The sequence below is a fragment of the Colossoma macropomum genome, unplaced genomic scaffold (genome assembly GCF_904425465.1).
Source record: "Colossoma macropomum unplaced genomic scaffold, Colossoma_macropomum, whole genome shotgun sequence".
In the NCBI taxonomy this organism is placed as follows: Eukaryota; Metazoa; Chordata; class Actinopteri; order Characiformes; family Serrasalmidae; genus Colossoma; species Colossoma macropomum.
In genome coordinates, this window is record NW_023494787.1 from 7,015,930 (window position 1) to 7,039,020 (window position 23,091).

At 39.3% G+C, this 23,091-nt stretch overlaps 2 protein-coding genes across 2 annotated transcripts; both read left to right on the forward strand.

Annotated features, from left to right (window-relative positions):
* The first annotated feature begins 10,468 nt into the window (after positions 1 to 10,468).
* On the forward strand, positions 10,469 to 12,296 carry LOC118804857 (perforin-1-like). The gene is made up of 2 exons (XM_036565477.1): positions 10,469 to 11,001; positions 11,114 to 12,296. The coding sequence occupies exons 1-2, from the start codon at positions 10,469 to 10,471 to the stop codon at positions 12,294 to 12,296; spliced, it is 1,716 nt and encodes a 571-aa protein (XP_036421370.1).
* An 8,354-nt stretch (positions 12,297 to 20,650) lies between these two features.
* On the forward strand, positions 20,651 to 22,731 carry LOC118805013 (perforin-1-like). The gene is made up of 3 exons (XM_036565614.1): positions 20,651 to 20,704; positions 20,889 to 21,422; positions 21,537 to 22,731. The coding sequence occupies exons 1-3, from the start codon at positions 20,694 to 20,696 to the stop codon at positions 22,723 to 22,725; spliced, it is 1,734 nt and encodes a 577-aa protein (XP_036421507.1). The 5' UTR covers positions 20,651 to 20,693; the 3' UTR covers positions 22,726 to 22,731.
* The last annotated feature ends 360 nt before the right edge of the window (positions 22,732 to 23,091 follow it).

Below are 23,091 nucleotides of genomic sequence, written 5' to 3' on the forward strand. Positions count from 1 at the left end.
GTCCCTCAACAGAAGCTAGATCTAGTTTCACTCAAATAAATTATCCAGTCTGTAGTGGAGGTGCCAAACACATTGCTTTGAAGAATGCCCTTTTCTTCAAGGTGACCAGATTTCTGAAGTGAAAGCCAGGATTATTTCCAGTTCAGCAGGTAATGTATCATTAATATATCCAATGCTTTTGCCTACGAAATAAAAATGGGGAAACAGTTCCAGTTTCATGTATTTCGACCATGTAAACCCTTGAGTAACTTTGTAAGCCGTGTCAGAAAATCACCACCCCACACATAATCACTGCTGCTGTTCCTTTTGACTATAGTGACTCACTCCTGCCTGTAGGCACACGGTGCAAGGAGGGAAAGTCACTGCTGCCAGAGGAGCTGCTGACTGAGACAATATTGTTACTCTGGCAATACATTAAAATAATCTTTTAAAGATTTATATTTCTTGCTTTCCCCCTCATGAGATTTGTCACTCGTCGCTTTTTAGAAAGAAAGTCGCTAAGTTTAAAGGGACTCAAAAGCCACTAAGTCTAGCAGCTTAGACAGGGATGAGGCAGGGATATTGTTACTATAAAAGCCCATAATTCTTGTTTAGGTTAATTTTAGACTAAATACTACACTTATCTGATTTAACAACATAATTCCAAAACTGCTAGACTGGGGTGCAGAGCCAAAATGCGTGAAAATAAGTATCTTGTGTATCTAATAAACATAATGTGCAGATATATCTCTCCTTCTCATCTTCTAAGTTGCTTATCCTCCTGGGACAAGGGAGATGCCTGAGCCTATCCCAGCACTTATTGGGTGGAGGGCAGAAGTACAGATATCTGATTCATTAAATTTAAAATATCCTGCATTGTGTGATGAATGTTCTGTTAATATTATATTGTATAACTTGTATATTTGTATTGTCTTATGGAGAAAATATTGTTTTTTTTATAGCAAATTATTGCAAAAACTTTTATGAAACATAAGACAAACAGCCCCAACAAGCAAGAACTGAAGGAAAATGTTAAAAAGTCAATCACATAATTTAGGGGGTTATTCACAAGGCAGGATTTCTCAATAAGCTCAATAACCTAAGCCTAAAGTTGAGGACTGCCCAATAGGAATGTTCCTTAGCTCTTCTTCTATTGGACAGGCTTGCACTTTCGGCCATGTTTAGTCTATTGACCACTGGTCAATAGACTAAACATGATCAATAACAAGACAATTGTTAACTAAAATGAAAAGAGCAAGAGCAATATTCATGCCTACACATAGCATCATCGTTTTTGCTGCAAAATGAACATGGTTCTGTCTTAAGCATTGAGATTTGTGAACGAATCAGTCTTTTGAGCCGACTCTTTTCCGTGAACTGTTCAATCAGAATCACACAATAGAAAACACTTCTTTGAATTTGCACATATTTTCTTTGTGTGCCGTGTTGCCTACAGTTTCCTGGTGTGTGTTTGGGGCTCCCTGTTTGACATCATCGGTTCTCAAACACGTTCAACTCAACGTAGCTCACTTACTCACTTGAACTATGCCCGTTTCTGCCATTTTCGACAGAAAATAAGGCAAAACTAACCGTATAGACACTGCAGCCTTATGAATTTAAGAATAGCTCAGTCATTTAATATGTATATGCTTCACATGAACTAAATATTTAACTAAATATACATTCCTGGGATCTCCCAAACTTTCTTTCTTTTACTGGGTTACACGTACCCTTGCGAAATCACAAAAAGGAACTACTGAAAATGAAGGGAAAGCACCATTATACAACAACCCCATTTCCAAAAAAAGTTGGGAGGCCATGCAAAATGTAAATAAAAATAGGATGCAATGATATGCAAATCATGCAAACCATATTTCTGAAGGAAAATACTACAAACACAACATATCAAATGTTGAAACTGTATTGTTTTTTGAAAAATATATGCCCATTTTAAATTTAATGCCAACAACACGTTTCAAAAAAGTTGGGACGGGGGCATGTTTACCACTGAGTTTCATCACCTCTACTTTTTATCAACACTCTGTAAGCATTTGCGAACTGAGGAGACACTGCTGTAGTTTTGAAAGTGAAATGTTTTCTCATTCTTGTTTGATACAGGATTTCAGCTGCTCATCAGTTCAGGGTCTCCTTTGTCGTATTTTTCATTTCATAATGCACAAAATGTTATCAGTGGGTGACAGGTCTGGACTGCAGGCAGGCCAGTTTAGCACCCAGACTCTTTTACTATGAGCAATGCTGTTGTAATACATGCAGAATGTGGTCTTGCTGAAATAAGCAAGGCCTTCCCTGAAAAAGACATTGCCTGGGTGGCAGCATATGTTGCCAAAACATGTACATATTGTTCAGCATTAATGGTGCCTTCACAGATGTGCATGTCACCCATACCATGTGCACTAATGTACCCCTATACCGTCATGAATACTGGTTTTTGAACTGTGCACTGATTAAAACCCAGGTGGTCTGTAGCCCGGAGGACGCAGTGTCCACGATTTCCAAAATTAATTTCAAATAACTGAGCTCAGGCCCAGAGAAGGTGGCAGCATTTCTGGATTCTGTTTCTGTACAGTTTCTTCTTTACGTTTTAGTCTTAACTTGCATTTGTGGATACACTGACAAACTGTTTTCACTGACAGTGGTTTTCAGAAGTGTTTCTAAGCCCTTGCAGTGATTTCCACTACATAATCATGTCTGTATTTAATGCAGTACCTCCTGAGGGCTCAAAGATCACGGCCAGCCAATACAGGTTTTGGCCTTGTCCCTTGCATTTACCCAACTTTACCAGCCTTTTGTTGCCCCCATGCCAACTTTTTTGTAATGTGTTGTTGGCATCAAATTCAAAATGGGCAAATATGTTCCAAAAAACAATAAAATTTCTCAGTTTCACCATTTGATATGTTGTCTTTGTACTATTTTCAAATAAATATAGGGTTTACACGCCTCTGTGAAGCTGGCCCCCCATGTGGTCAGAAATAGAATGAAAATGCTACTATTCGTTTGTGCTGGCACTGTTTTTAAGAAATTAAACATTACATTTCATTGCCTGTGACATCACTCAGCCCCTCATCAACGTCCAAATCACACCAAAAGGGTGTCATTTGTCTGTGCTGCGTTTGTGCTGGTTTGTGCCGTTAAAATAAACATTCCAGCTGTTTTAATTCTAGTTATAAAGCCATAAAGGTTGGACGAGTGACGCCACGCAGCCCCCCATCAGTGTCCAAATCACACCAAAAGGGTCTCATTCATTTGTGCTGTGTTTGTCCTGATTTGTTCCGACTTGTTCCGTATAAATCATTGTTTGTGCTGGCGCCGTTTTTTAAGAAATTAAACATTACATTGTATTGCCTGTGACATCATGCATCAACGTCCAAATCGCACCAAAAGGGTCTCATTCGTTTGTGCTGCATTTGTGCCGTTAAAATAAACATTCCAGCTGTTTTAATGATCAAGTTACAGGATAAAATATTTTTTTGTAAGTGATGTCACGCAGCAACCACCCCCCCCTCCATCAGCGTCCAAATCGCAAAATGGTCTCATTTGTTTGTGCTGCGTTTGTGCTCTTTTAATTCTTAAATTGTTGTATAAACAGGTTTTGTCACCACAGATGACATCATTACCACAGGATTAACACCAGTTGATGGTGAAGATCTGAGAAAGGCCTTTTTGCTTCCTGAGCAGCGGCTGACCCTGATCACCACAGAGTCATCCGGCATTTTCAGCGTTAATTATTCAGCTTCATCACTGCACTGAGTAGAAGTCAAGAGCTGAACTAAAATGATGATTAGAAATCAATACTTTGCTCTTTAAAAACATTTTCAAAACAAATCAAGGGTTTTGTGAGGTCACACTTAGTTTAAGGAATAAAACTTTAATGTTGGTCTTTCAGTGTATCATGTGAGCTCATGTTAATGTGTGACGTGTTAAAATGCTCATCAAATATAAACGAAAATTTACTGAAACCAGCAAGAACAAAACAGATTTTAACAGTGACCAGTGTGCAAATTGCAAAATTGCAAAAATAACTTTGACTGAAGAATTACATTTCAATAATTGCATTTTGCACATAAATAGCATGACAAAAATACAGGAAGTAATTCCATTTCCTTCATACCTTTTTCCAGAATGAGAACAATTATGTCTGATATTAACATACACACGTTATAGATGTGCTATCAGGGTTTAATAATGTGCAGATATATCTCTCCTTCTCATCTTCTAAGTTGCTTATCCTCCTGGGACAAGGGAGATGCCTGAGCCTATCCCAGCACATATTGGGTGGAGGGCAGAAGTACAGATATCTGATTCATTAAATTTAAAATATCCTGCATTGTGTGATGAATGTTCTGTTAATATTATATTGTATAACTTGTATATTTGTATTGTCTTATGGAGAAAATATTGTTTTTTTTATAGCAAATTATTGCAAAAACTTTTATGAAACATAAGACAAACAGCCCCAACAAGCAAGAACTGAAGGAAAATGTTAAAAAGTCAATCACATAATTTAGGGGGTTATTCACAAGGCAGGATTTCTCAATAAGCTCAATAACTTAAGCCTAAAGTTGAGGACTGCCCAATAGGAATGTTCCTTAGCTCTTCTTCTATTGGACAGGCTTGCACTTTCGGCCATGTTTAGTCTATTGACCACTGGTCAATAGACTAAACATGATCAATAACAAGACAATTGTTAACTAAAATGAAAAGAGCAAGAGCAATATTCATGCCTACACATAGCATCATCGTTTTTGCTGCAAAATGAACATGGTTCTGTCTTAAGCATTGAGATTTGTGAACGAATCAGTCTTTTGAGCCGACTCTTTTCCGTGAACTGCTCAATCAGAATCACACAATAGAAAACACTTCTTTGAATTTGCACATATTTTCTTCGTGTGCCGTGTTGCCTACAGTTTCCTGGTGTGTGTTTGGGGCTCCCTGTTTGACATCATCGGTTCTCAAACACGTTCAACTCAACGTAGCTCACTTACTCACTTGAACTATGCCCGTTTCTGCCATTTTCGACAGAAAATAAGGCAAAACTAACCGTATAGACACTGCAGCCTTATGAATTTAAGAATAGCTCAGTCATTTAATATGTATATGCTTCACATGAACTAAATATTTAACTAAATATACATTCCTGGGATCTCCCAAACTTTCTTTCTTTTACTGGGTTACACGTACCCTTGCGAAATCACAAAAAGGAACTACTGAAAATGAAGGGAAAGCACCATTATACAACAACCCCATTTCCAAAAAAAGTTGGGAGGCCATGCAAAATGTAAATAAAAATAGGATGCAATGATATGCAAATCATGCAAACCATATTTCTGAAGGAAAATACTACAAACACAACATATCAAATGTTGAAACTATTGTTTTTTGAAAAATATATGCCCATTTTAAATTTAATGCCAACAACACGTTTCAAAAAAGTTGGGACGGGGGCGTGTTTACCACTGAGTTTCATCACCTCTACTTTTTATCAACACTCTGTAAGCATTTGCGAACTGAGGAGACACTGCTGTAGTTTTGAAAGTGAAATGTTTTCTCATTCTTGTTTGATACAGAATTTCAGCTGCTCATCAGTTCAGGGTCTCCTTTGTCGTATTTTTCATTTCATAATGCGCAAAATGTTATCAGTGGGTGACAGGTCTGGACTGCAGGCAGGCCAGTTTAGCACCCAGACTCTTTTACTATGAGCAATGCTGTTGTAATACATGCAGAATGTGGTCTTGCTGAAATAAGCAAGGCCTTCCCTGAAAAAGACATTGCCTGGGTGGCAGCATATGTTGCCAAAACATGTACATATTGTTCAGCATTAATGGTGCCTTCACAGATGTGCATGTCACCCATACCATGTGCACTAATGTACCCCTATACCATCATGAATACTGGTTTTTGAACTGTGCACTGATTAAAACCCAGGTGGTCTGTAGCCCGGAGGACGCAGTGTCCATGATTTCCAAAATTAATTTCAAATAACTGAGCTCAGGCCCAGAGAAGGTGGCAGCATTTCTGGATTCTGTTTCTGTACAGTTTCTTCTTTACGTTTTAGTCTTAACTTGCATTTGTGAATACACTGACAAACTGTTTTCACTGACAGTGGTTTTCAGAAGTGTTTCTGAGCCCTTGCAGTGATTTCCACTACATAATCATGTCTGTATTTAATGCAGTACCTCCTGAGGGCCCAAAGATCACGGCCAGCCAATACAGGTTTTGGCCTTGTCCCTTGCATTTACCCAACTTTACCAGCCTTTTGTTGCCCCCATGCCAACTTTTTTGTAATGTGTTGTTGGCATCAAATTCAAAATGGGCAAATATGTTCCAAAAAACAATAAAATTTCTCAGTTTCACCATTTGATATGTTGTCTTTGTACTATTTTCAAATAAATATAGGGTTTACATACCTCCGTGAAGCTGGCCCCCCATGTGGTCAGAAATAGAATGAAAATGCTACTATTCGTTTGTGCTGGCACTGTTTTTAAGAAATTAAACATTACATTTCATTGCCTGTGACATCACTCAGCCCCTCATCAACGTCCAAATCACACCAAAAGGGTGTCATTTGTCTGTGCTGCGTTTGTGCTGGTTTGTGCCGTTAAAATAAACATTCCAGCTGTTTTAATTCTAGTTATAAAGCCATAAAGGTTGGACGAGTGACGTCACGCAGCCCCCCATCAGTGTCCAAATCACACCAAAAGGGTCTCATTCATTTGTGCTGTGTTTGTCCTGATTTGTTCCGACTTGTTCCGTATAAATCATTGTTTGTGCTGGCGCCGTTTTTTAAGAAATTAAACATTACACTGTATTGCCTGTGACATCATGCATCAACGTCCAAATCGCACCAAAAGGGTCTCATTCGTTTGTGCTGCATTTGTGCCGTTAAAATAAACATTCCAGCTGTTTTAATGATCAAGTTACAGGATAAAATATTTTTTTGTAAATGATGTCACGCAGCAACCACCCCCCCCTCCATCAGCGTCCAAATCGCAAAATGGTCTCATTTGTTTGTGCTGCGTTTGTGCTCTTTTAATTCTTAAATTGTTGTATAAACAGGTTTTGTCACCACAGATGACATCATTACCACAGGATTAACACCAGTTGATGGTGAAGATCTGAGAAAGGCCTTTTTGCTTCCTGAGCAGCGGCTGACCCTGATCACCACAGAGTCATCCGGCATTTTCAGCGTTAATTATTCAGCTTCATCACTGCACTGAGTAGAAGTCAAGAGCTGAACTAAAATGATGATTAGAAATCAATACTTTGCTCTTTAAAAACATTTTCAAAACAAATCAAGGGTTTTGTGAGGTCACACTTAGTTTAAGGAATAAAACTTTAATGTTGGTCTTTCAGTGTATCATGTGAGCTCATGTTAATGTGTGACATGTTAAAATGCTCATCAAATATCAACGGAAATTTACTGAAACCACCAAGAACAAAACTTTTACTTTTTAACAGTGACCAATGTGAGCTTTATCCCACTCTGGAATTTTTGTGGATATTTCCTTTTGGCTCCACACCAACCTAACTATGACCTGTCCAGTCTCCAAGAAATCCAGTGTTTTTCCTTCGAAAGTTTATTTTGATTTTTATTGTGAGTCACAAATGTAATCTTTAAACAATATTAAACCCTGATAGCACATCTATAACGTGTGTATGTTAATATCAGACATAATTGTTCTCATTCTGGAAAAAGGTATGAAGGAAATGGAATTACTTCCTGTATTTTTGTCATGCTATTTATGTGCAAAATGCAATTATTGAAATGTAATTCTTCAGTCAAAGTTATTTTTGCAATTTTGCAATTTGCACACTGGTCACTGTTAAAATCTGTTTTGTTCTTGCTGGTTTCAGTAAATTTTCGTTTATATTTGATGAGCATTTTAACACGTCACACATTAACATGAGCTCACATGATACACTGAAAGACCAACATTAAAGTTTTATTCCTTAAACTAAGTGTGACCTCACAAAACCCTTGATTTGTTTTGAAAATGTTTTTAAAGAGCAAAGTATTGATTTCTAATCATCATTTTTAGTTCAGCTCTTGACTTCTACTCAGTGCAGTGATGAAGCTGAATAATTAACGCTGAAAATGCCGGATGACTCTGTGGTGATCAGGGTCAGCCGCTGCTCAGGAAGCAAAAAGGCCTTTCTCAGATCTTCACCATCAACTGGTGTTAATCCTGTGGTAATGATGTCATCTGTGGTGACAAAACCTGTTTGTACAACAACTTAAGAATTAAAAGAGCACAAACGTTTCTTTAAACGGCCCAAACCAGCACAAACCAGCACAAACTGACGGGGGGCTGCGTGACATCACTCGTCCAACATTTGTGGCTTTATAACTGGAGCATTAAAACAGCTGGAATGTTTATTTTAACGGCACAAACCAGCACAAATGCAGCATTGCTCCATATTAAAAGAGTCTGGGTGCTAAACTGGACCTGTCACCACTGATAACATTTGGCGCATTATAAAATGAAAAATACGACAAAGGAGACCCTGAACTGATGAGCAGATGAAATCCTGTATCAAACAAGAATGAGAAAACATTTCACTTTCAAAACTACAGCAGTGTCTCCTCAGTTCCCAAACTCTAACAGAGTGCTGTTAAAAGAAGAGGTGATGAAACACAGCAGTAAACATCACCCTGTCCCAACTTTTCTGGAATATATTAGCATCAAATTCAAAATGTGCTTATATTTATTCATATTCAACGTGATTTGTTGTCTTTTTACTGTTTTCAATGAAATATAGGGTTTAAATGGGCGGCACGGTGGCGCAGTGGGTAGCGCTGTCGCCTCACAGCAAGAACGATCTGGGTTCGATTCCTGGCCAGGCAACCAGGGTCACTTCTGTGTGGAGTTTGCCTGTTCTCCCCGTGTCTGCGTGGGTTTCCTCCGGGTACTCCGGTTTCCTCCCACAGTCCAAAAACATGCAGTCAGGCTGATTGGACATGCCCCTAGGTGTGAGAGTGTGTGTGAATGTGTATGTCTGCCCTGCGATGGACTGGCGACCTGTCCAGGGTATATCCTGCCTTCTGCCCAATGACAGCTGGGATTGGCTCCAGCAGACCCAGAAGGATAAGCGGTTTAGATGATGTATGTATGTATGTATGTATGTATAGGGTTTAAATGATTTGCACATCATTGCAGTTTGTTTTTATTTACATTTTGCACAGTGTCCCAACTTTTTTGGAAATAGGGTTGTACATTGGGCTTCTTTAAAATTACTCATCACGTAAATACATCACGAGCAGGGCAGCACGGTGGCGCAGTGGGTAGCGCTGTCGCCTCACAGCAAGAAGAGCCTGGGTTCGATTCCCGGCCGGGTGACCAGGGTCATTTCTGTGTGGAGTTTACATGTTCTCCCTGTGTCTGTGTGGGTTTCCTAAGGGTACTCTGGGTACAGTCCAAAGACATGCAGTCAGGCCAATTGGACATGCTGAATTGCCCCAAGGTGTGAATGTGTGATTGTATATGTCTGTCTGTCTGCCCTGCGATGGACTGGCGACCTGTCCAGGGTGTATCCTGCCTTCTGCCCAATGACAGCTGGGATAGGCTCCAGCACCCCACTGTGACCCAGAAGGATAAGCGGTTTAGATGATGCATGCATAAATACATCACTGTAGTGAGCAAGTCTTGCGAATATAGGACTCTGCGGATCAGGCACTGTGAAAGGGCCCTTACATCTTCAAACAATTAGTCAAGAATTAATAACTAATTCAATAATCATAATCAACTGGGTTTGGTACCAGCCAGGTGACCAGGGTCCTTTCTGTGTGGAGTTTGTGTGTTCTCCCATGTCTGCGTGGGTTTCCACCAGGTGCTGCGGTTTCCTGTTTTGTAAGATACCTTTCTGCTGGCTCTGGAGAAAGAGAACATGCAACTGAATTTTAAAGCACCAAGCCAAAAAAGATCTTGGGCCTTTTGCTGAAAAGACAGAACAAGGAGTATTTTTAGCAGTCTTGTGAGGAAAATTGTAAGAAGTATGGAAAATTGTACGAAGTGTGATGAGACAAACTGATTCCAAGTACTTGCTGGATAAATTACTTTATTTAAGCAAGTATTTTACATTGGGCCCCTTTAAGATTAAGTCATCATGACGCATTGTCTATTTGTCACTGGTTGAAGAACCGATGAATAGCAGTTTAGGTACCTGATCAAAGATACCTATATAAATATAACACAGTAAGCTCCTCCTTCTTCCACTAGTATTTAACGTGTGGTATGTGGTTTGGCATGCCTCACATCTCAAAGTCATCTTAGATATAGATGAGACACAGGTAAGTTCTGATGGGACTCACTAGAACAAGTACATTTGTACACTGTATACTAATACTTGAACGCTATGTGTATATATACTGTGAGCTGCTTCATAGACCGCAAATAGTTTGCTGTATATTAAAGTTTTTTCCCCATTGATTATTTAAGAAATGACTAAATGATTTTTTCTATTATCTCACAGAATGGGGTGGATCTGTCGTTACCTTGTCAGCTGTTGGATGTGGTGTTCTCTTCTCTCCATGGTGAGTAATGAAGAACAACTGGAACTGGGCGATCCAGAAGACTGCAACAATGCTCACTTTGTTCCTGGCTACAACCTTGGTGGAGAGGGCTTTGACGTTGTGAAGATGGAGCGAAAAGGGTCTTATGTCATTGACATGGAAAAGTGGAACATTGGGAACGGCAGCTGCAAAACGTACAGTAACACATACCTGGACAACGCAAAGCAGAAGATACCTGCTGCGGTGGTGTTCTGGAGAACACTCCCAAAGTGTTCAATGAAGGTTTCCAGCAAGATTTATGACTCGAGTGAAGCTCTTGTGAACGATTCTACTTCGTCAATCTCAAACAACTGGAAAATTGGACTCGATGTGATGTTTAAGGGTTCCGTTTCGGTAGGAGGCACTCATTCCCGTGAAGCACAATTTGGTATGAAGAAGTCAAAGGAGGACAATTTCAGTTTCACCAAGCATGTTGTTCAATGTAGCTTTTACAGGTGAGCCATTCTGTTCTGAAATCATTTTATATGGTATCATAGATAAATAATGTTTCATAGGTTTCACTGTGTACAAATTATACATATGAATGGCTTCTAAATTTTTTCACAGCTACAAAATAGCGTCTTCACCCCCACTCCATCATGAGTTCCTTCAGGCTCTGCAGTCTCTTCCCAAACAATATGATTCACACGCCTATCAAAGCATAATCGACATGTTTGGCACGCACTTTACCACAGGAGTGGAGTTAGGTGGGAAGATGAAAGCAGTAACAGCCATCAGAACCTGCAAGGCAGCAATGAATGGACTTTCGGACACAGCGGTCAAAGACTGTTTGGATGTGGAAGCATCAGGCACATACAAGAGTGCTACTTTGAGTACAGAGTTCAAACACTGTCAAGCCCTAAAGAAGAAAATGAACACAGATGAAAAATTCAGCTCAATGTTTAATGACAGACAGACAGAGATTGTAGGAGGGAACATCAATGGTGAGGATCTCCTTTTCTCCAGAACCTCGCATCCAAATTCTCTAAAACAGTGGCTGGATTCCCTGAAGACTATCCCAGATGTGGTGACATACACTCTTCAACCCCTACATTCAGTGCTGAACAATAACCACCCTGCCAGGAAGGGACTAAAGAAGGCAGTAGAAAATTATATCCGTGAAAATGCCTTGAAAAAAGTTTGCTCCCGGTCCTGTAAGATAGGGCACCAGAATAATGCAAGAGACCCCTGTGCCTGTGTTTGTGAAAGAAGTCAAAATATACTGTCCAATTGCTGTCCTGTTGAAAAAGGTCTAGCCACACTGAAGGTTTTCAACCTCAGTGCTAACGGTTTATACGGAGACTGCTGTAGTAAAACAGATGGTTCTGTAGAGGTCAGTTATGGCGACACGGTCAGACGCACTGCAGTAATTACAGAAAATAATAATCCCAGTTGGAGTGAATCATTTGAGTTTGGTCCCGTCAAGCTGTCCATCAGCAAAAAACTCTCTTTCAAAGTATATGATGCGGACTTGTGGAACAGTGAGCTTCTTGGAGAGTGCTCCTTTGACCTGAGAAGTGGACAAGTTACGGACACATGCTACTTCAAGTATGGCACCTTCTTTTTCTCCTATACTGTAAAATGTGCTCCTAGTCTGCAGGGTCCAAACTGTGCAGAATACAGTGCTTCTCCGATGGACACTCATCTGGCCAAGATATTCCACTCCAGAAACGGCATTCTGGCTAAAGATATGTGGAAGCTCCAGACAGCCCAGAATTACTCCAATAACCTCTATTTCAAGGGTTATTAATAGTAATATTAATCATATGCAGCAGTTATGATGCTAAACAGCGTAGCTCATATGGCTTCTTTCACAGACAAAAATGTATGTAAACGTATGTAAAATGAAAAAAAAGCATATTACTTGGTTTTCTATTTTAAGCACTGCTTGCTGAATGTTTGCCTTGCAAGTTGCATTATGGTTTGAGTAAAGCATTCACAAAGACAAATCTGTGTAAGTTTTCTTCTTCAAAAAAGGCTTATAAACACAGTTTAAAACATGTAAACACAAAATACATCTTTAACTTTAACAATTATATCTCTTTACTCCTTTAGAAAATTTTCCAACTGAATGCATTTTTCTGATTTGTCTGATTAGCGACAGCATACACTGCAGGGCAAAAAAACAGGCAAAGTCCAAATCAGCAAAACCTTTTTAACCTTTTAATGGTGTTAACAACCGATCATTCATCAAACCAATGCAGTAAGAGAGCTTTTCCCTTTGATTTCTTTAAATGTTGAATTTTGTTTTTATTAGTATTTACACAACTTTTGTGCAATTGAGGTTGTATTATAATTCACTGAATGGTTTTATGTTAAATTGATAGGAGTAGTGCTGATATGGTAACAGATTGGATTTGAGCATGGCGAAGGTTTGATGTTGATACAACTTGTTTTTAGTAATATCTGAGATGGAATTTCAGTGGCTAAAAAATCAAAATTGACTATATTCCAAAAAACATTCTGAGCAGGGTAGATCCATAAGTTAAATCCATTATATATATATTTTTTTTACATTTGCCTGCTTCAACACAACTGATTCAGCAGATTAGTAAAAGCATACAGTCAGCAGAGAGAACAAAATACTGTGGTGTCCCGCCACTGGTTGCGCTGCTGTGGCGTGGCCATGCAAAGTGGACGTGCGAAGAGGCTCTCTGGAGTCACCACACTTCTGTAGGAGAGGCATTTATTGTTGTTAATGTTATTAATGTTGGTTAAGATGTATGATATGTATCACATAGTTCTGTGTTGGGCTGCGGATTAGTTAGTATGGGTCTGTGTGATGTTAGAAATATGGCAGGAAGACTGTGGAGACGTGCAGAGAATCATGCATCAGTCTGTCAGCAGTCTAACAAGACATATCTGGGGAGGACCTTATATACACTGAGAACTGATGGGGAGGCAGTTTGAGGAGGGGCAAGGAGGGGATGAAGGAGGAAGAGGAAGGTGAACGATTAAGGTGGAGGAAGAGAAGGAGGTTTGGGGGGGGAGTAAGGGGGGGTAAAGATGAGAATATGAAAGGAGTTGTAGGGTGTAGAGAGCGGGGTGATGGTCATCCCCTTACGGTCGTGAGATGAAGGGTCCTTTTAATACAAAAGAAGGAGTGAGGTAACAAGGTGAGTGTGACAGTCATGACCAACTGGCGACGACTGGTACACCAGACTGATTCAGTTGGTTAGACTCAGAGGACCAGTTTGGCGAGATCATCAGAACTGGCCAGCTGATGGGACCAACAGAGTTAGCTGGACAACTTGAGTACACCCAACTTGAATCAACAGTCAAGGTGAAAAAGAACCCGTGGTCCAGGTAAGCTCCCCCTACCACCAACAACAGGACTTGGAAAAGTCAAATCAGCAAGTGTTACATCTCAAAGATGTGATTTTATCTTCAGGATGGAAGTGATTGGCTCACCATTTCTGTAATCAAGGGGAGAATTGAGGATTAAGTGTATCCTCACAAAAACCTAACATGTACATTAACAGGATTATTATTTACATTTCAATTTACTATGTGGCTACCAAAATAGCCATGACATTATTATTCAAAAACACTGACATATTGAAATATGTATTATACAGTATAATTCACATTTGTCTATAACATTTGTCTTCCTTTTTACAACAATTTGATTCATTTTATATGATTATATAATCAGAGAGCTTTACATTTCCATATGATCAATATAATAATGAAGTTTTTTTATGATGAATTTTAATTATTTACATAAAGAACTGTGATACAAAAACCTATATAGCAATATTGACATACTGTTATGCCTTTACTTATTCATGTAATTCTCATGTAGTACTGAGCCCTTTGCATTCATACAAAATTTAAACAAGAGCTCAGAATCTTAGCAGACAATCAAAATCACAATCATATCACTTATTGTGGAAAAGTAGTTTACACAAGTGGCATGACAGATGTATGTAACCATGTAAAAGGCTGGCTTGTCAGACCACAATACATAATACATTTCCACTGTGCATCAGTCTAATTCAGGTGAGCTTAAGCCCAAAGAAGTCAACAGTGTTTCTGAACATTTCTTATATATGACTTACACTGTGCATAGTACAGCTTGCATTTATGGATGCAGTGACAAACTGCTTATTGACAACACTTGTCAAAGTAATCCTGAGTCCATGTGGTGACATTCATCCCAGACGCATTTTTAATGCAGTGCTGTCTAAGGGCCAAAGGTCATAAGCATTCTGTTGTAGTTTTTGGCCTTGCTTTTTGCACACAAAGATTATTAAGAATTCTGATGGGAAAGATTGAATAAAATATTACTGGTTAGTAATCAATAAACTAAACATTGGCTGACTAGAGACCCCTCCTAATAAGGTAATATAGGGAAGCAGAATAGGGATTGTATGCAGTAGACTCTCTAAGTTTCTGGGCCCACAGAAGGGAGCCGTGTCAGATGACAGTTTAAGTTATAGCTGAGGTCACCCTTGTACGTATCTGGGGGGCTGTGTAAGATGCCCTATGGAGAGTTGCGCAAGAGGGCCCTGTAAGGAGAGAAGAGTCTGGTAAGAGTCAGACCAGAGTGGGTTTTAAAAAAAGACATCATAGGCGTTTGGTTTTAAAGGCTACCAAAAAAGGTGTAAGGTTTGGACATGATGGGCTAAAATGGTACGGAATTGTGTAACTGGGGTGGGGAGATTACCTCATCACCCCAAAGGGAAATAAAAAAGGGATGTTTTGAGATGTTCTTTGCATTGTGGTTGACAGGGAACCATCTTGCAATTTGATGCTCAATAAAGTGAAGGCCTTTTCCTTCATTCCACAAGAACTCAGCGGCTGAAGTCTTTTTGGATTCCTTTTTATCCTTTTTCATTTTTGTTGATACTCTTTGATTCTTTTAATTCTTTGTGAAGATATTAGATTACAGCTAGTTATTAGGGCAATAGTATTGATAATATTAAAGTTATGTATACATGTCCAGACCCTGGGCAAAAAGAGAGAGCTCTTGGTTGCGACAATTCCCTAAATGTTTTGATAATATTATGCACCACAGAGGGTCAAATACCTAAATCTTTGCAATTGCTCACTGAGGAACATTGTTCCTAAAATGTTGGATTAAGCACTGATGCATATTTTGGTAAAGAGGTGAGCATCTGCACCATCCTTCCTCTTAAAGCACTCGGCCTTTCCTGCATGCTCCTTTTATACCCGAACATGACTGAATAAGATTTTTTTTATCGATGTAAGATTTTTTTTAACACATCCTGATGTTCCTAGTGTTAAACTGCTTCTATTGCTATGTGCTGCAGACATCAATTTCAGAATAAGCATATGTTGACAAAAACACAATTAAGTTGATAAAACATTGACTAACTTGTCTTTAGACTGCTTTTGTTTAAATACAGGTGAAAGTATATTTATAAATCACTGCTTTGTGTTTTTATTAGTATTTACATTCAACTTCTGTACAATTGAGGTTGTATCATATTTCACTGAATGGTTTTATATTAAATTGATACAGTAGCACTGATATGGTAATCGGATTAGAGCATGGCAAAGGTTTGATGTTGATACAACTTGTTTTAGTAATATCTGAGATGGAATTTCAGTGGCTAAAAACTGAAAATTGACTATATTCTAAAAACACATGAAAACAAACATGAATCCAAAAGGCTCTTATGAAATGACTCAGAAAGCAAATAAAAAGCTTTCAGAATTGCTCTCAGTAATAACAATTTAAACATGAAAACGCAACTAAATATCTGAGTAGTACAACTGCTGCATCATGCCAACTCATGGACTCATAGTCCACTCGTCTTCATTTGCTAGCTAGACTGAAAACTCACTGGGCAAGAAAACACAAGAGACTGTAAAACAGAAACTGGTCTTTCTGAATCTTCAATACTTCTGTTCTATTGTCCTTCAACAAAATAATCACAAAGGAGCTCAGTTTGCAGTCTGTTTGGCTCACAGCTTTAATCTCCAGTAGATGTGTTGGATTCGTGAACAAATCAGTCTTTTGAACCGACTCTTTTCAGTAAATCAAACAGACTCAAAAGTCCAGCTAACTCTGAATCTTTCCTTGTACCATTTTTAATGTTTATGAAAATCAAATAGCAATCTTTCACACTTTAATCTTGTAAAATCCCAACCAAAATACCATATATTAGGAACTTTCTCTTTGAATTTGTGCATATTTCTCCAGGGCTTGCTATTTTCTCCCGAGCCAAAAGTTCGCAAACATGTTCAACTCAACACAACTCACTCACTCGGTTTAAATGAGCCAGTTTCTACCATGTTCAACTGAAAATGAGCCGAAATAGTCAATCCCATAGACACTGTGGCCTGAATTTACTCTGACAGATAAAAGGAACATGCAAACACAGGATGGACCTGTCATTTCATTATCTTCAGTTGTTTGTTACACTATAAGGACAAAAGTATTGGGACACCCCTTCTTATTACTGAGTTCAGGGGTTTCAGTGGACTCCCACTGCTAACAGGTAGATAATATTAAGCACAAATCCTTGCAATCTCAATAGAGAAACTCTTGTAGTAGAATGGGCCGTACTGAAGACTTTAAAAATGCCACTGTCATAGGATGCCACCTCTGCCACAAGTCCGTTTATGAAATTTCTGTCCTGCTAGATCTGCCCATCAACTGTAAGTGCTATTATTATGAAATGGCAGCAACTAGGAGCAACAACAGCTCAGCCATGAAGCAGTAGACCACTCTACTTAGTGGGGCCACCAAGTGCTGAAGCGCACAGGGCCTATCCTCTGTTAAATCACTCACTAAAGAGTTTCAAATTGCCTCTGGAAGCAACATCAATCAAAGAACTGCACATTAGGAGCTTCACAACATGAGTCTCCATGGCCCAGCAGCTACACACAAGTCTAAGGTCAAATGCACAATGCCAAGCATTGGATGGAGTGGTGTAAAGCATGCTGCCACTGGACTCTGGAGCAGTGGAAACATATTCTGTGGAGTGACGAATCACACTTCTCTGTCTGGCAGTCTGATGGACGAGTCTGGGTTTGGCAAATGCCAGGAGAACGTTACCTGACTGACTGCATTGTGCCAACTGTAAAGTTTGGTGGAGTAGGGATAATGATATGGGGTTGTTTTTCAGGGGTTGGCCTAGAACCCTTAGTTCCAGTGAAGGGAAATCTTAATGCTTCAGAACCAAGACATTTTGGACAACTGTTTATTTCCAACTTTGTGGGTTTGGGGAAGGTCCTTTTCTGTTCCAGAGTGACTGAGCCCCAGTGTACAAAGCGAGGTCCATAAAGGCCTGGCTGGGTGAGTTTGGTGTAGAAGAACTTGACTGGCCCTCACAGAGCCCTGACCTCAACCCCAGTGAACACCTTCGAGATGAACTAGAACAGAGATTGTGAGCCAGGCCCTCTCGTCCAATATCAGTGTCTGACCTCACAAATGTTCTTCTGAATGAATGGGCAAACATTCCCACAGAAACACTCCAAAATCTTGTAGAAAACTTCCTACTATCACTTTACAATACTTTTTCATAGTTAATAAGTAACTAATCAGGAACTAAGCAAGAATGAATGAGAAGTGCTGCATTAACACTTAAGTAGCTATTCTTAAATACCAAGAACTATTAGTTAACTACTCAGTAGGTAACAGTGAACTAATGATTAGGGTTCATGATTAGGGTTAGGGTTAATGCTTGTATTATAACTACTGAGTCTAATATAGAATTACTTAGTAACTATGGTTTCTTAGAATAACTACTCATAAATTACCGATCAAATCAACATTAACTGCTCAATAGCTGAGTCTGACAAGTTTCCTACTGAACTACTAACTGATGTAGTGTATTCCAACACTTCTAACAGTAGTGAAATACACTACACAGTGTGCAGTCTCTACAATATAATGGATTATATCCTCCATTTCTATTTACAGCAACAGGTATCCTCAGAGAAGGCTGAGGGCATCACAACACACTGTACTGATTGGTGTCCCTCGTGTTTGTTTTGATCAGAACCCTTAAAAGGCTAATGCACATCGTCATATTTGGCAGTGTTAACCAATTTGCATACTAGCCTACAAATGGGACAACTGCTAAAATACTACACTATTCATCAGACCAGTCTGCTCACCTCTCATCTTTAGAAAAGAACACACCATTCTTTTCTGCAGGAGCACATGTGCCAGTGTATTTCTGAACAGTAGTTCTCCTTTAAAGTCCTCATGAGGGCAAGGTCAGTTAAAGAGAGGGCTCACAGAAATATCTGACTGTGTATGTGTCCTGCCTTTAAATTCACTTCCTAAATATTACCGAATGGTTATGCAATGACTGTGTTAGATAATGAATGAGGTGTTGCTGTTCTTCATCAGGAGCTAATGATGATCTGGACCAATATAAAGTGAAACAATGGCAACTCTTTATTAATGAATTAGGAGTTAATGATGATCTGGAACAGTATAAAGTGAAACACATGCTAACTCTTTATTAATGAATTAGGAGTTAATGATGATCTGGAACAGTATAAAGTGAAACACATGGTAACTCATTATTAAGGAAATATGAGTTAATGATGATCTGGAACAGTATTATAAAGTGAAACATAGTAACTCACTATTAGAAAATGTTATTGTTGCTATTAACTATGTTAGAAGTGTTGGAATACACTACATCAGTTAGCAGTTCAGTAGGACCCTTGTCAGACTCAGCTATTGAGCAATTAATGCTGAATTAATCTGTAATTTAAGAGTAGTTATTCTAAGAAACCAGTTACTAAGTAATTCTATATGAGACTCAGTAGTTATTGTTTAGTTAATAGTGAACCACCCTAATCATTATTTCACTATTACCTACTGAATAGCTAACTAGTAGTCCTTGGTAGTTAAGAGTAGTTACTTAAGTGTTAATGCAGCACTACTCATTCACTCCTGCTTAGTTCCTGCTTGGTTCCTAAAAAACTACGAAACAGTATTGTAAAGTGTTACCAACTTCCCAGAAGAGCAGAAGCTGTTATAGCTGCAAAGGGGGACCAATTCCATACTAATGCCTATGGATTGGCATAAAAGTTCCTGTAGGTGTAATGTGTTGGTGTCCTAATACTTAAGTCCATACAGTGTGTTAGCACCAAGCTAAGCATTAGCATTTAAGCTCTTGCATGAACACTGATATCTGCTGCTTTGAAAAGACATTTAGGTATGCTTAACAACCAATTTAATATTCACAAAATATTTAACTAAATATAGAAAGCTTGGGAGAACCCATGAACCCATTTTTACAGGGATACAAATAGAGATGGGAAATGACAAAAGGTATCACACTGTCACCTCACAGCATGAAGAGCCTGGGTTTTGTACCAGCCAGATGACCAGAGTCCTTTCTGTGTGGAGTTTGTGTATTCTCACCGTGTCTGCGTGGGTTTCCACCGAGTGCTGCGATTTCCTCCCACTATCCAAAGACATGCAGTTAGGCCGATTAGACATGCTTAAATGCCCCTAGGGGTGAGTGTGTGTGTGCGTGTGTGTGTGTGTAAGTGAGTGTACATGTCTGTCTGTCTGCTCTGCAATGGACTGGCGACCTGACTAGGTGTTTCCTGCCTTCTGCCGAAAGACTGCTGCCGTGACCCAGAAGGATAAGCGGCTTTGTGTGTGTGTGTGTGTGTGTGAAAGCTAATATGCATCACTACTGAAAAGGAAGGAACCCAAAATGCATACAAAACTCATGAAAGCTTAGGGGATTGTTGACTTTTTTTTTTTGTAAGGTACATTTCTGTTGGCTCTGGAGAAAGAGAACATGCAAAGGAACTTTTAAGAACCAAGCCAAAAAAGATCTTGAGCCTTTTGCTGAGAAGTGCAAAAAGACTTTCTTTGACAGAACAAGGACAATTTTTAACAGTCAGGTGAGGAAAAAAGCAAATTGTAAGAAGTGTGGTGAGTTAAACTGATTTCAGGTACTTGTCAGATATACTACTTTATTAAGAAAGTATTTTACATTGGGCTCCTTTAAGATTAAGTCATCATGACGCATTGTCTATTTGTCACTGGTTGAAGAACCGATGAATAGCAGTTTAGGTACCTTATCAAAGATACCTATATAAATATAACACAGTAAGCTCCTCCTTCTTCCTCTAGTATTTAAAGTGTGGTATGTGGTTTGGCATGCCTCACATCTCAGCGTCATCTCAGATATAGATGAGACACAAGTAAGTTCTGATGGGACTCACTAGAACAAGTACATTTGTACACTGTATACTAATACTTGAGCGCTATGTGTATATATACTGTGAGCTGCTTCATAGACCAAAAATAGTTTGCTGTATATAATAGGGCTTTTTCCCCATTGATTATTTAAGAAATGACTAAATGATTTTTTCTATTATCTCACAGAATGGGGTGGATGTGTCGTTACCTTGCCAGCTGTTGGATGTGGTGTTCTCTTCTCTTCATGGTGAATAATGAAGAACTACTGGAACTGGGCGATCCAGAAGACTGCAACAATGCTCACTTTGTTCCTGGCTACAACCTTGGTGGAGAGGGCTTTGACGTTGTGAAGATGGAGCGAAAAGGGTCTTATGTCATCGACATGGAAAAGTGGGACATTGGGAACGGCAGCTGCAAAACGTACAGGAACCCATACCTGAACAAGGAAAAGCAGAAGATACCTGCTGCGGTGGTGTTCTGGAGAACACTCCCAAAGTGTTCAATGAAGGCTTCCAGCAAGATTTATGACTCGAGTGAAGCTCTTGTGAATGATTCTACTTCGTCAATCTCAAACAACTGGAGAACTGGACTCAATGTGATGTTTAAGGGTTCAGGTTCATCAGGAGGCACTCATTCCCGTGAAGCACAGTTCGGTATGAAGAAGTCAAAGGAGGACAATTTCAGTTTCACCAAGCATGTCGTCAAATGTAGCTTTTACAGGTGAGCCATTCTGTTTTAAAATAATTTTATATGGTATAATAGATAAATAATGCATTTCATAGGTTTGACTGTGTACAAATTATAAATAAGAATGGCTTCTAAATTTTTTTACAGCTACAAAATAGCGTCTTCACCCCCACTCCATCATGAGTTCCTTCAGGCTCTGCAGTCTCTTCCCAAACAATATGATTCACACTCCTATCAAAACATAATCGACATGTTTGGCACGCACTTTACCACAGGAGTGGAGTTAGGTGGGAAGATGAAAGCAGTAACAGCCATCAGAACCTGCAAGGCAGCAATGAATGGACTTTCGGACACAGCAGTCAAAGACTGTTTGGATGTGGAAGCATCAGGCACACACAATGGTGTTACTTTGAGTACAGAATTCAAACACTGTCAAGCCCTAAAGAAGAAAATGAACACAGATGAAAAATTCAGCTCAATGTTTAATGACAGACAGACAGAGATTATAGGAGGGAACATCAATGGTGAGGATCTCCTTTTCTCCAGAACCTCGCATCACAATGCTCTAAAACAGTGGCTGGATTCCCTGAAGACCATCCCAGATGTGGTGACATACACTCTCCAACCCCTACATTCAGTGCTGAACAATAACCACCCTGCCAGGAAGGGACTAAAGAAGGCAGTAGAAAATTATATCCGTGAAAATGCCTTGAAAAAAGTTTGCTCCGGGTCCTGTAAGATAGGGCATCAGAATAATGCAAGAGACCCCTGTGCCTGTGTTTGTGAAAGAAGTCAAAATATACTGTCCAATTGCTGTCCTGTTGAAAAAGGTCTAGCCACACTGGAGGTTTTCAACCTCCGTGCCAAAGATTTATATGGAGACAGCTGGACTGAAACAGATGGTTCTGTAGAGGTCAGTTATGGTGAAATAGTCAGACGCACTGCAGTAATTACAGATAATAACAATCCCAGTTGGAGTGAATCATTTGAGTTTGGTCCTGTCAAGCTGTCCATCAGCAAAAAACTCTCTTTTAAAGTATATGATGCAGATTCTTACTGGAACAGTGACCTTCTTGGAGAGTGCTCCTTTGCCCTGAGAAGTGGACAAGTTACTGACACATGCTACTTCAAGTATGGCACCTTCTTTTTCTCCTATACTGTAAAATGTGCTCCTAGTCTGCAGGGTCCAAAGTGTGCAGATTACAGTGCTTCTCCGATGGACACTCATCTGGCCAAGATATTCCACTCCAGAAACGGCATTCTGGCTAAAGATATGTGGAAGCTCCAGGCGGCACAGGTTATTAATAGTAATATTAATCATATGCAGCAGTTATGATGCTAAACAGCGTAGCTCATATGGCTTCTTTCACAGACAAAAATGTATGTAAACGTATGTAAAATGAAAAAAAAGCATATTACTTGGTTTTCTATTTTAAGCACTGCTTGCTGAATGTTTGCCTTGCAAGTTGCATTCTGGTTTGAGTAAAGCATTCACAAAGACAAATCTGTGTAAGTTTTCTTCTTCAAAAAAGGCTTATAAACACAGTTTAAAACATGTAAACACAAAATACATCTTTAACTTTAACAATTATATCTCTTTACTCCTTTAGAAAACTTTCCAACTGAATGCATCTTTCACAGAAAGAAAAGTCACTATTTTTCCACTCAACATTAAGGGCTTCAAACAGCTGAAAAACATTAC

Excerpts from the sequence above, each read along its gene's own strand:
- LOC118804857 (XM_036565477.1), top strand. The coding sequence starts at position 10,469 with ATGGGGTGGATCTGTCGTTACCTTGTCAGCTGTTGGATGTGGTGTTCT. Across the intron at positions 11,002-11,113 it reads GTTCAATGTAGCTTTTACAG|CTACAAAATAGCGTCTTCAC; the intron begins GTGAGCCATTCT and ends ATTTTTTCACAG.
- LOC118805013 (XM_036565614.1), top strand. Across the intron at positions 21,423-21,536 it reads GTCAAATGTAGCTTTTACAG|CTACAAAATAGCGTCTTCAC; the intron begins GTGAGCCATTCT and ends ATTTTTTTACAG.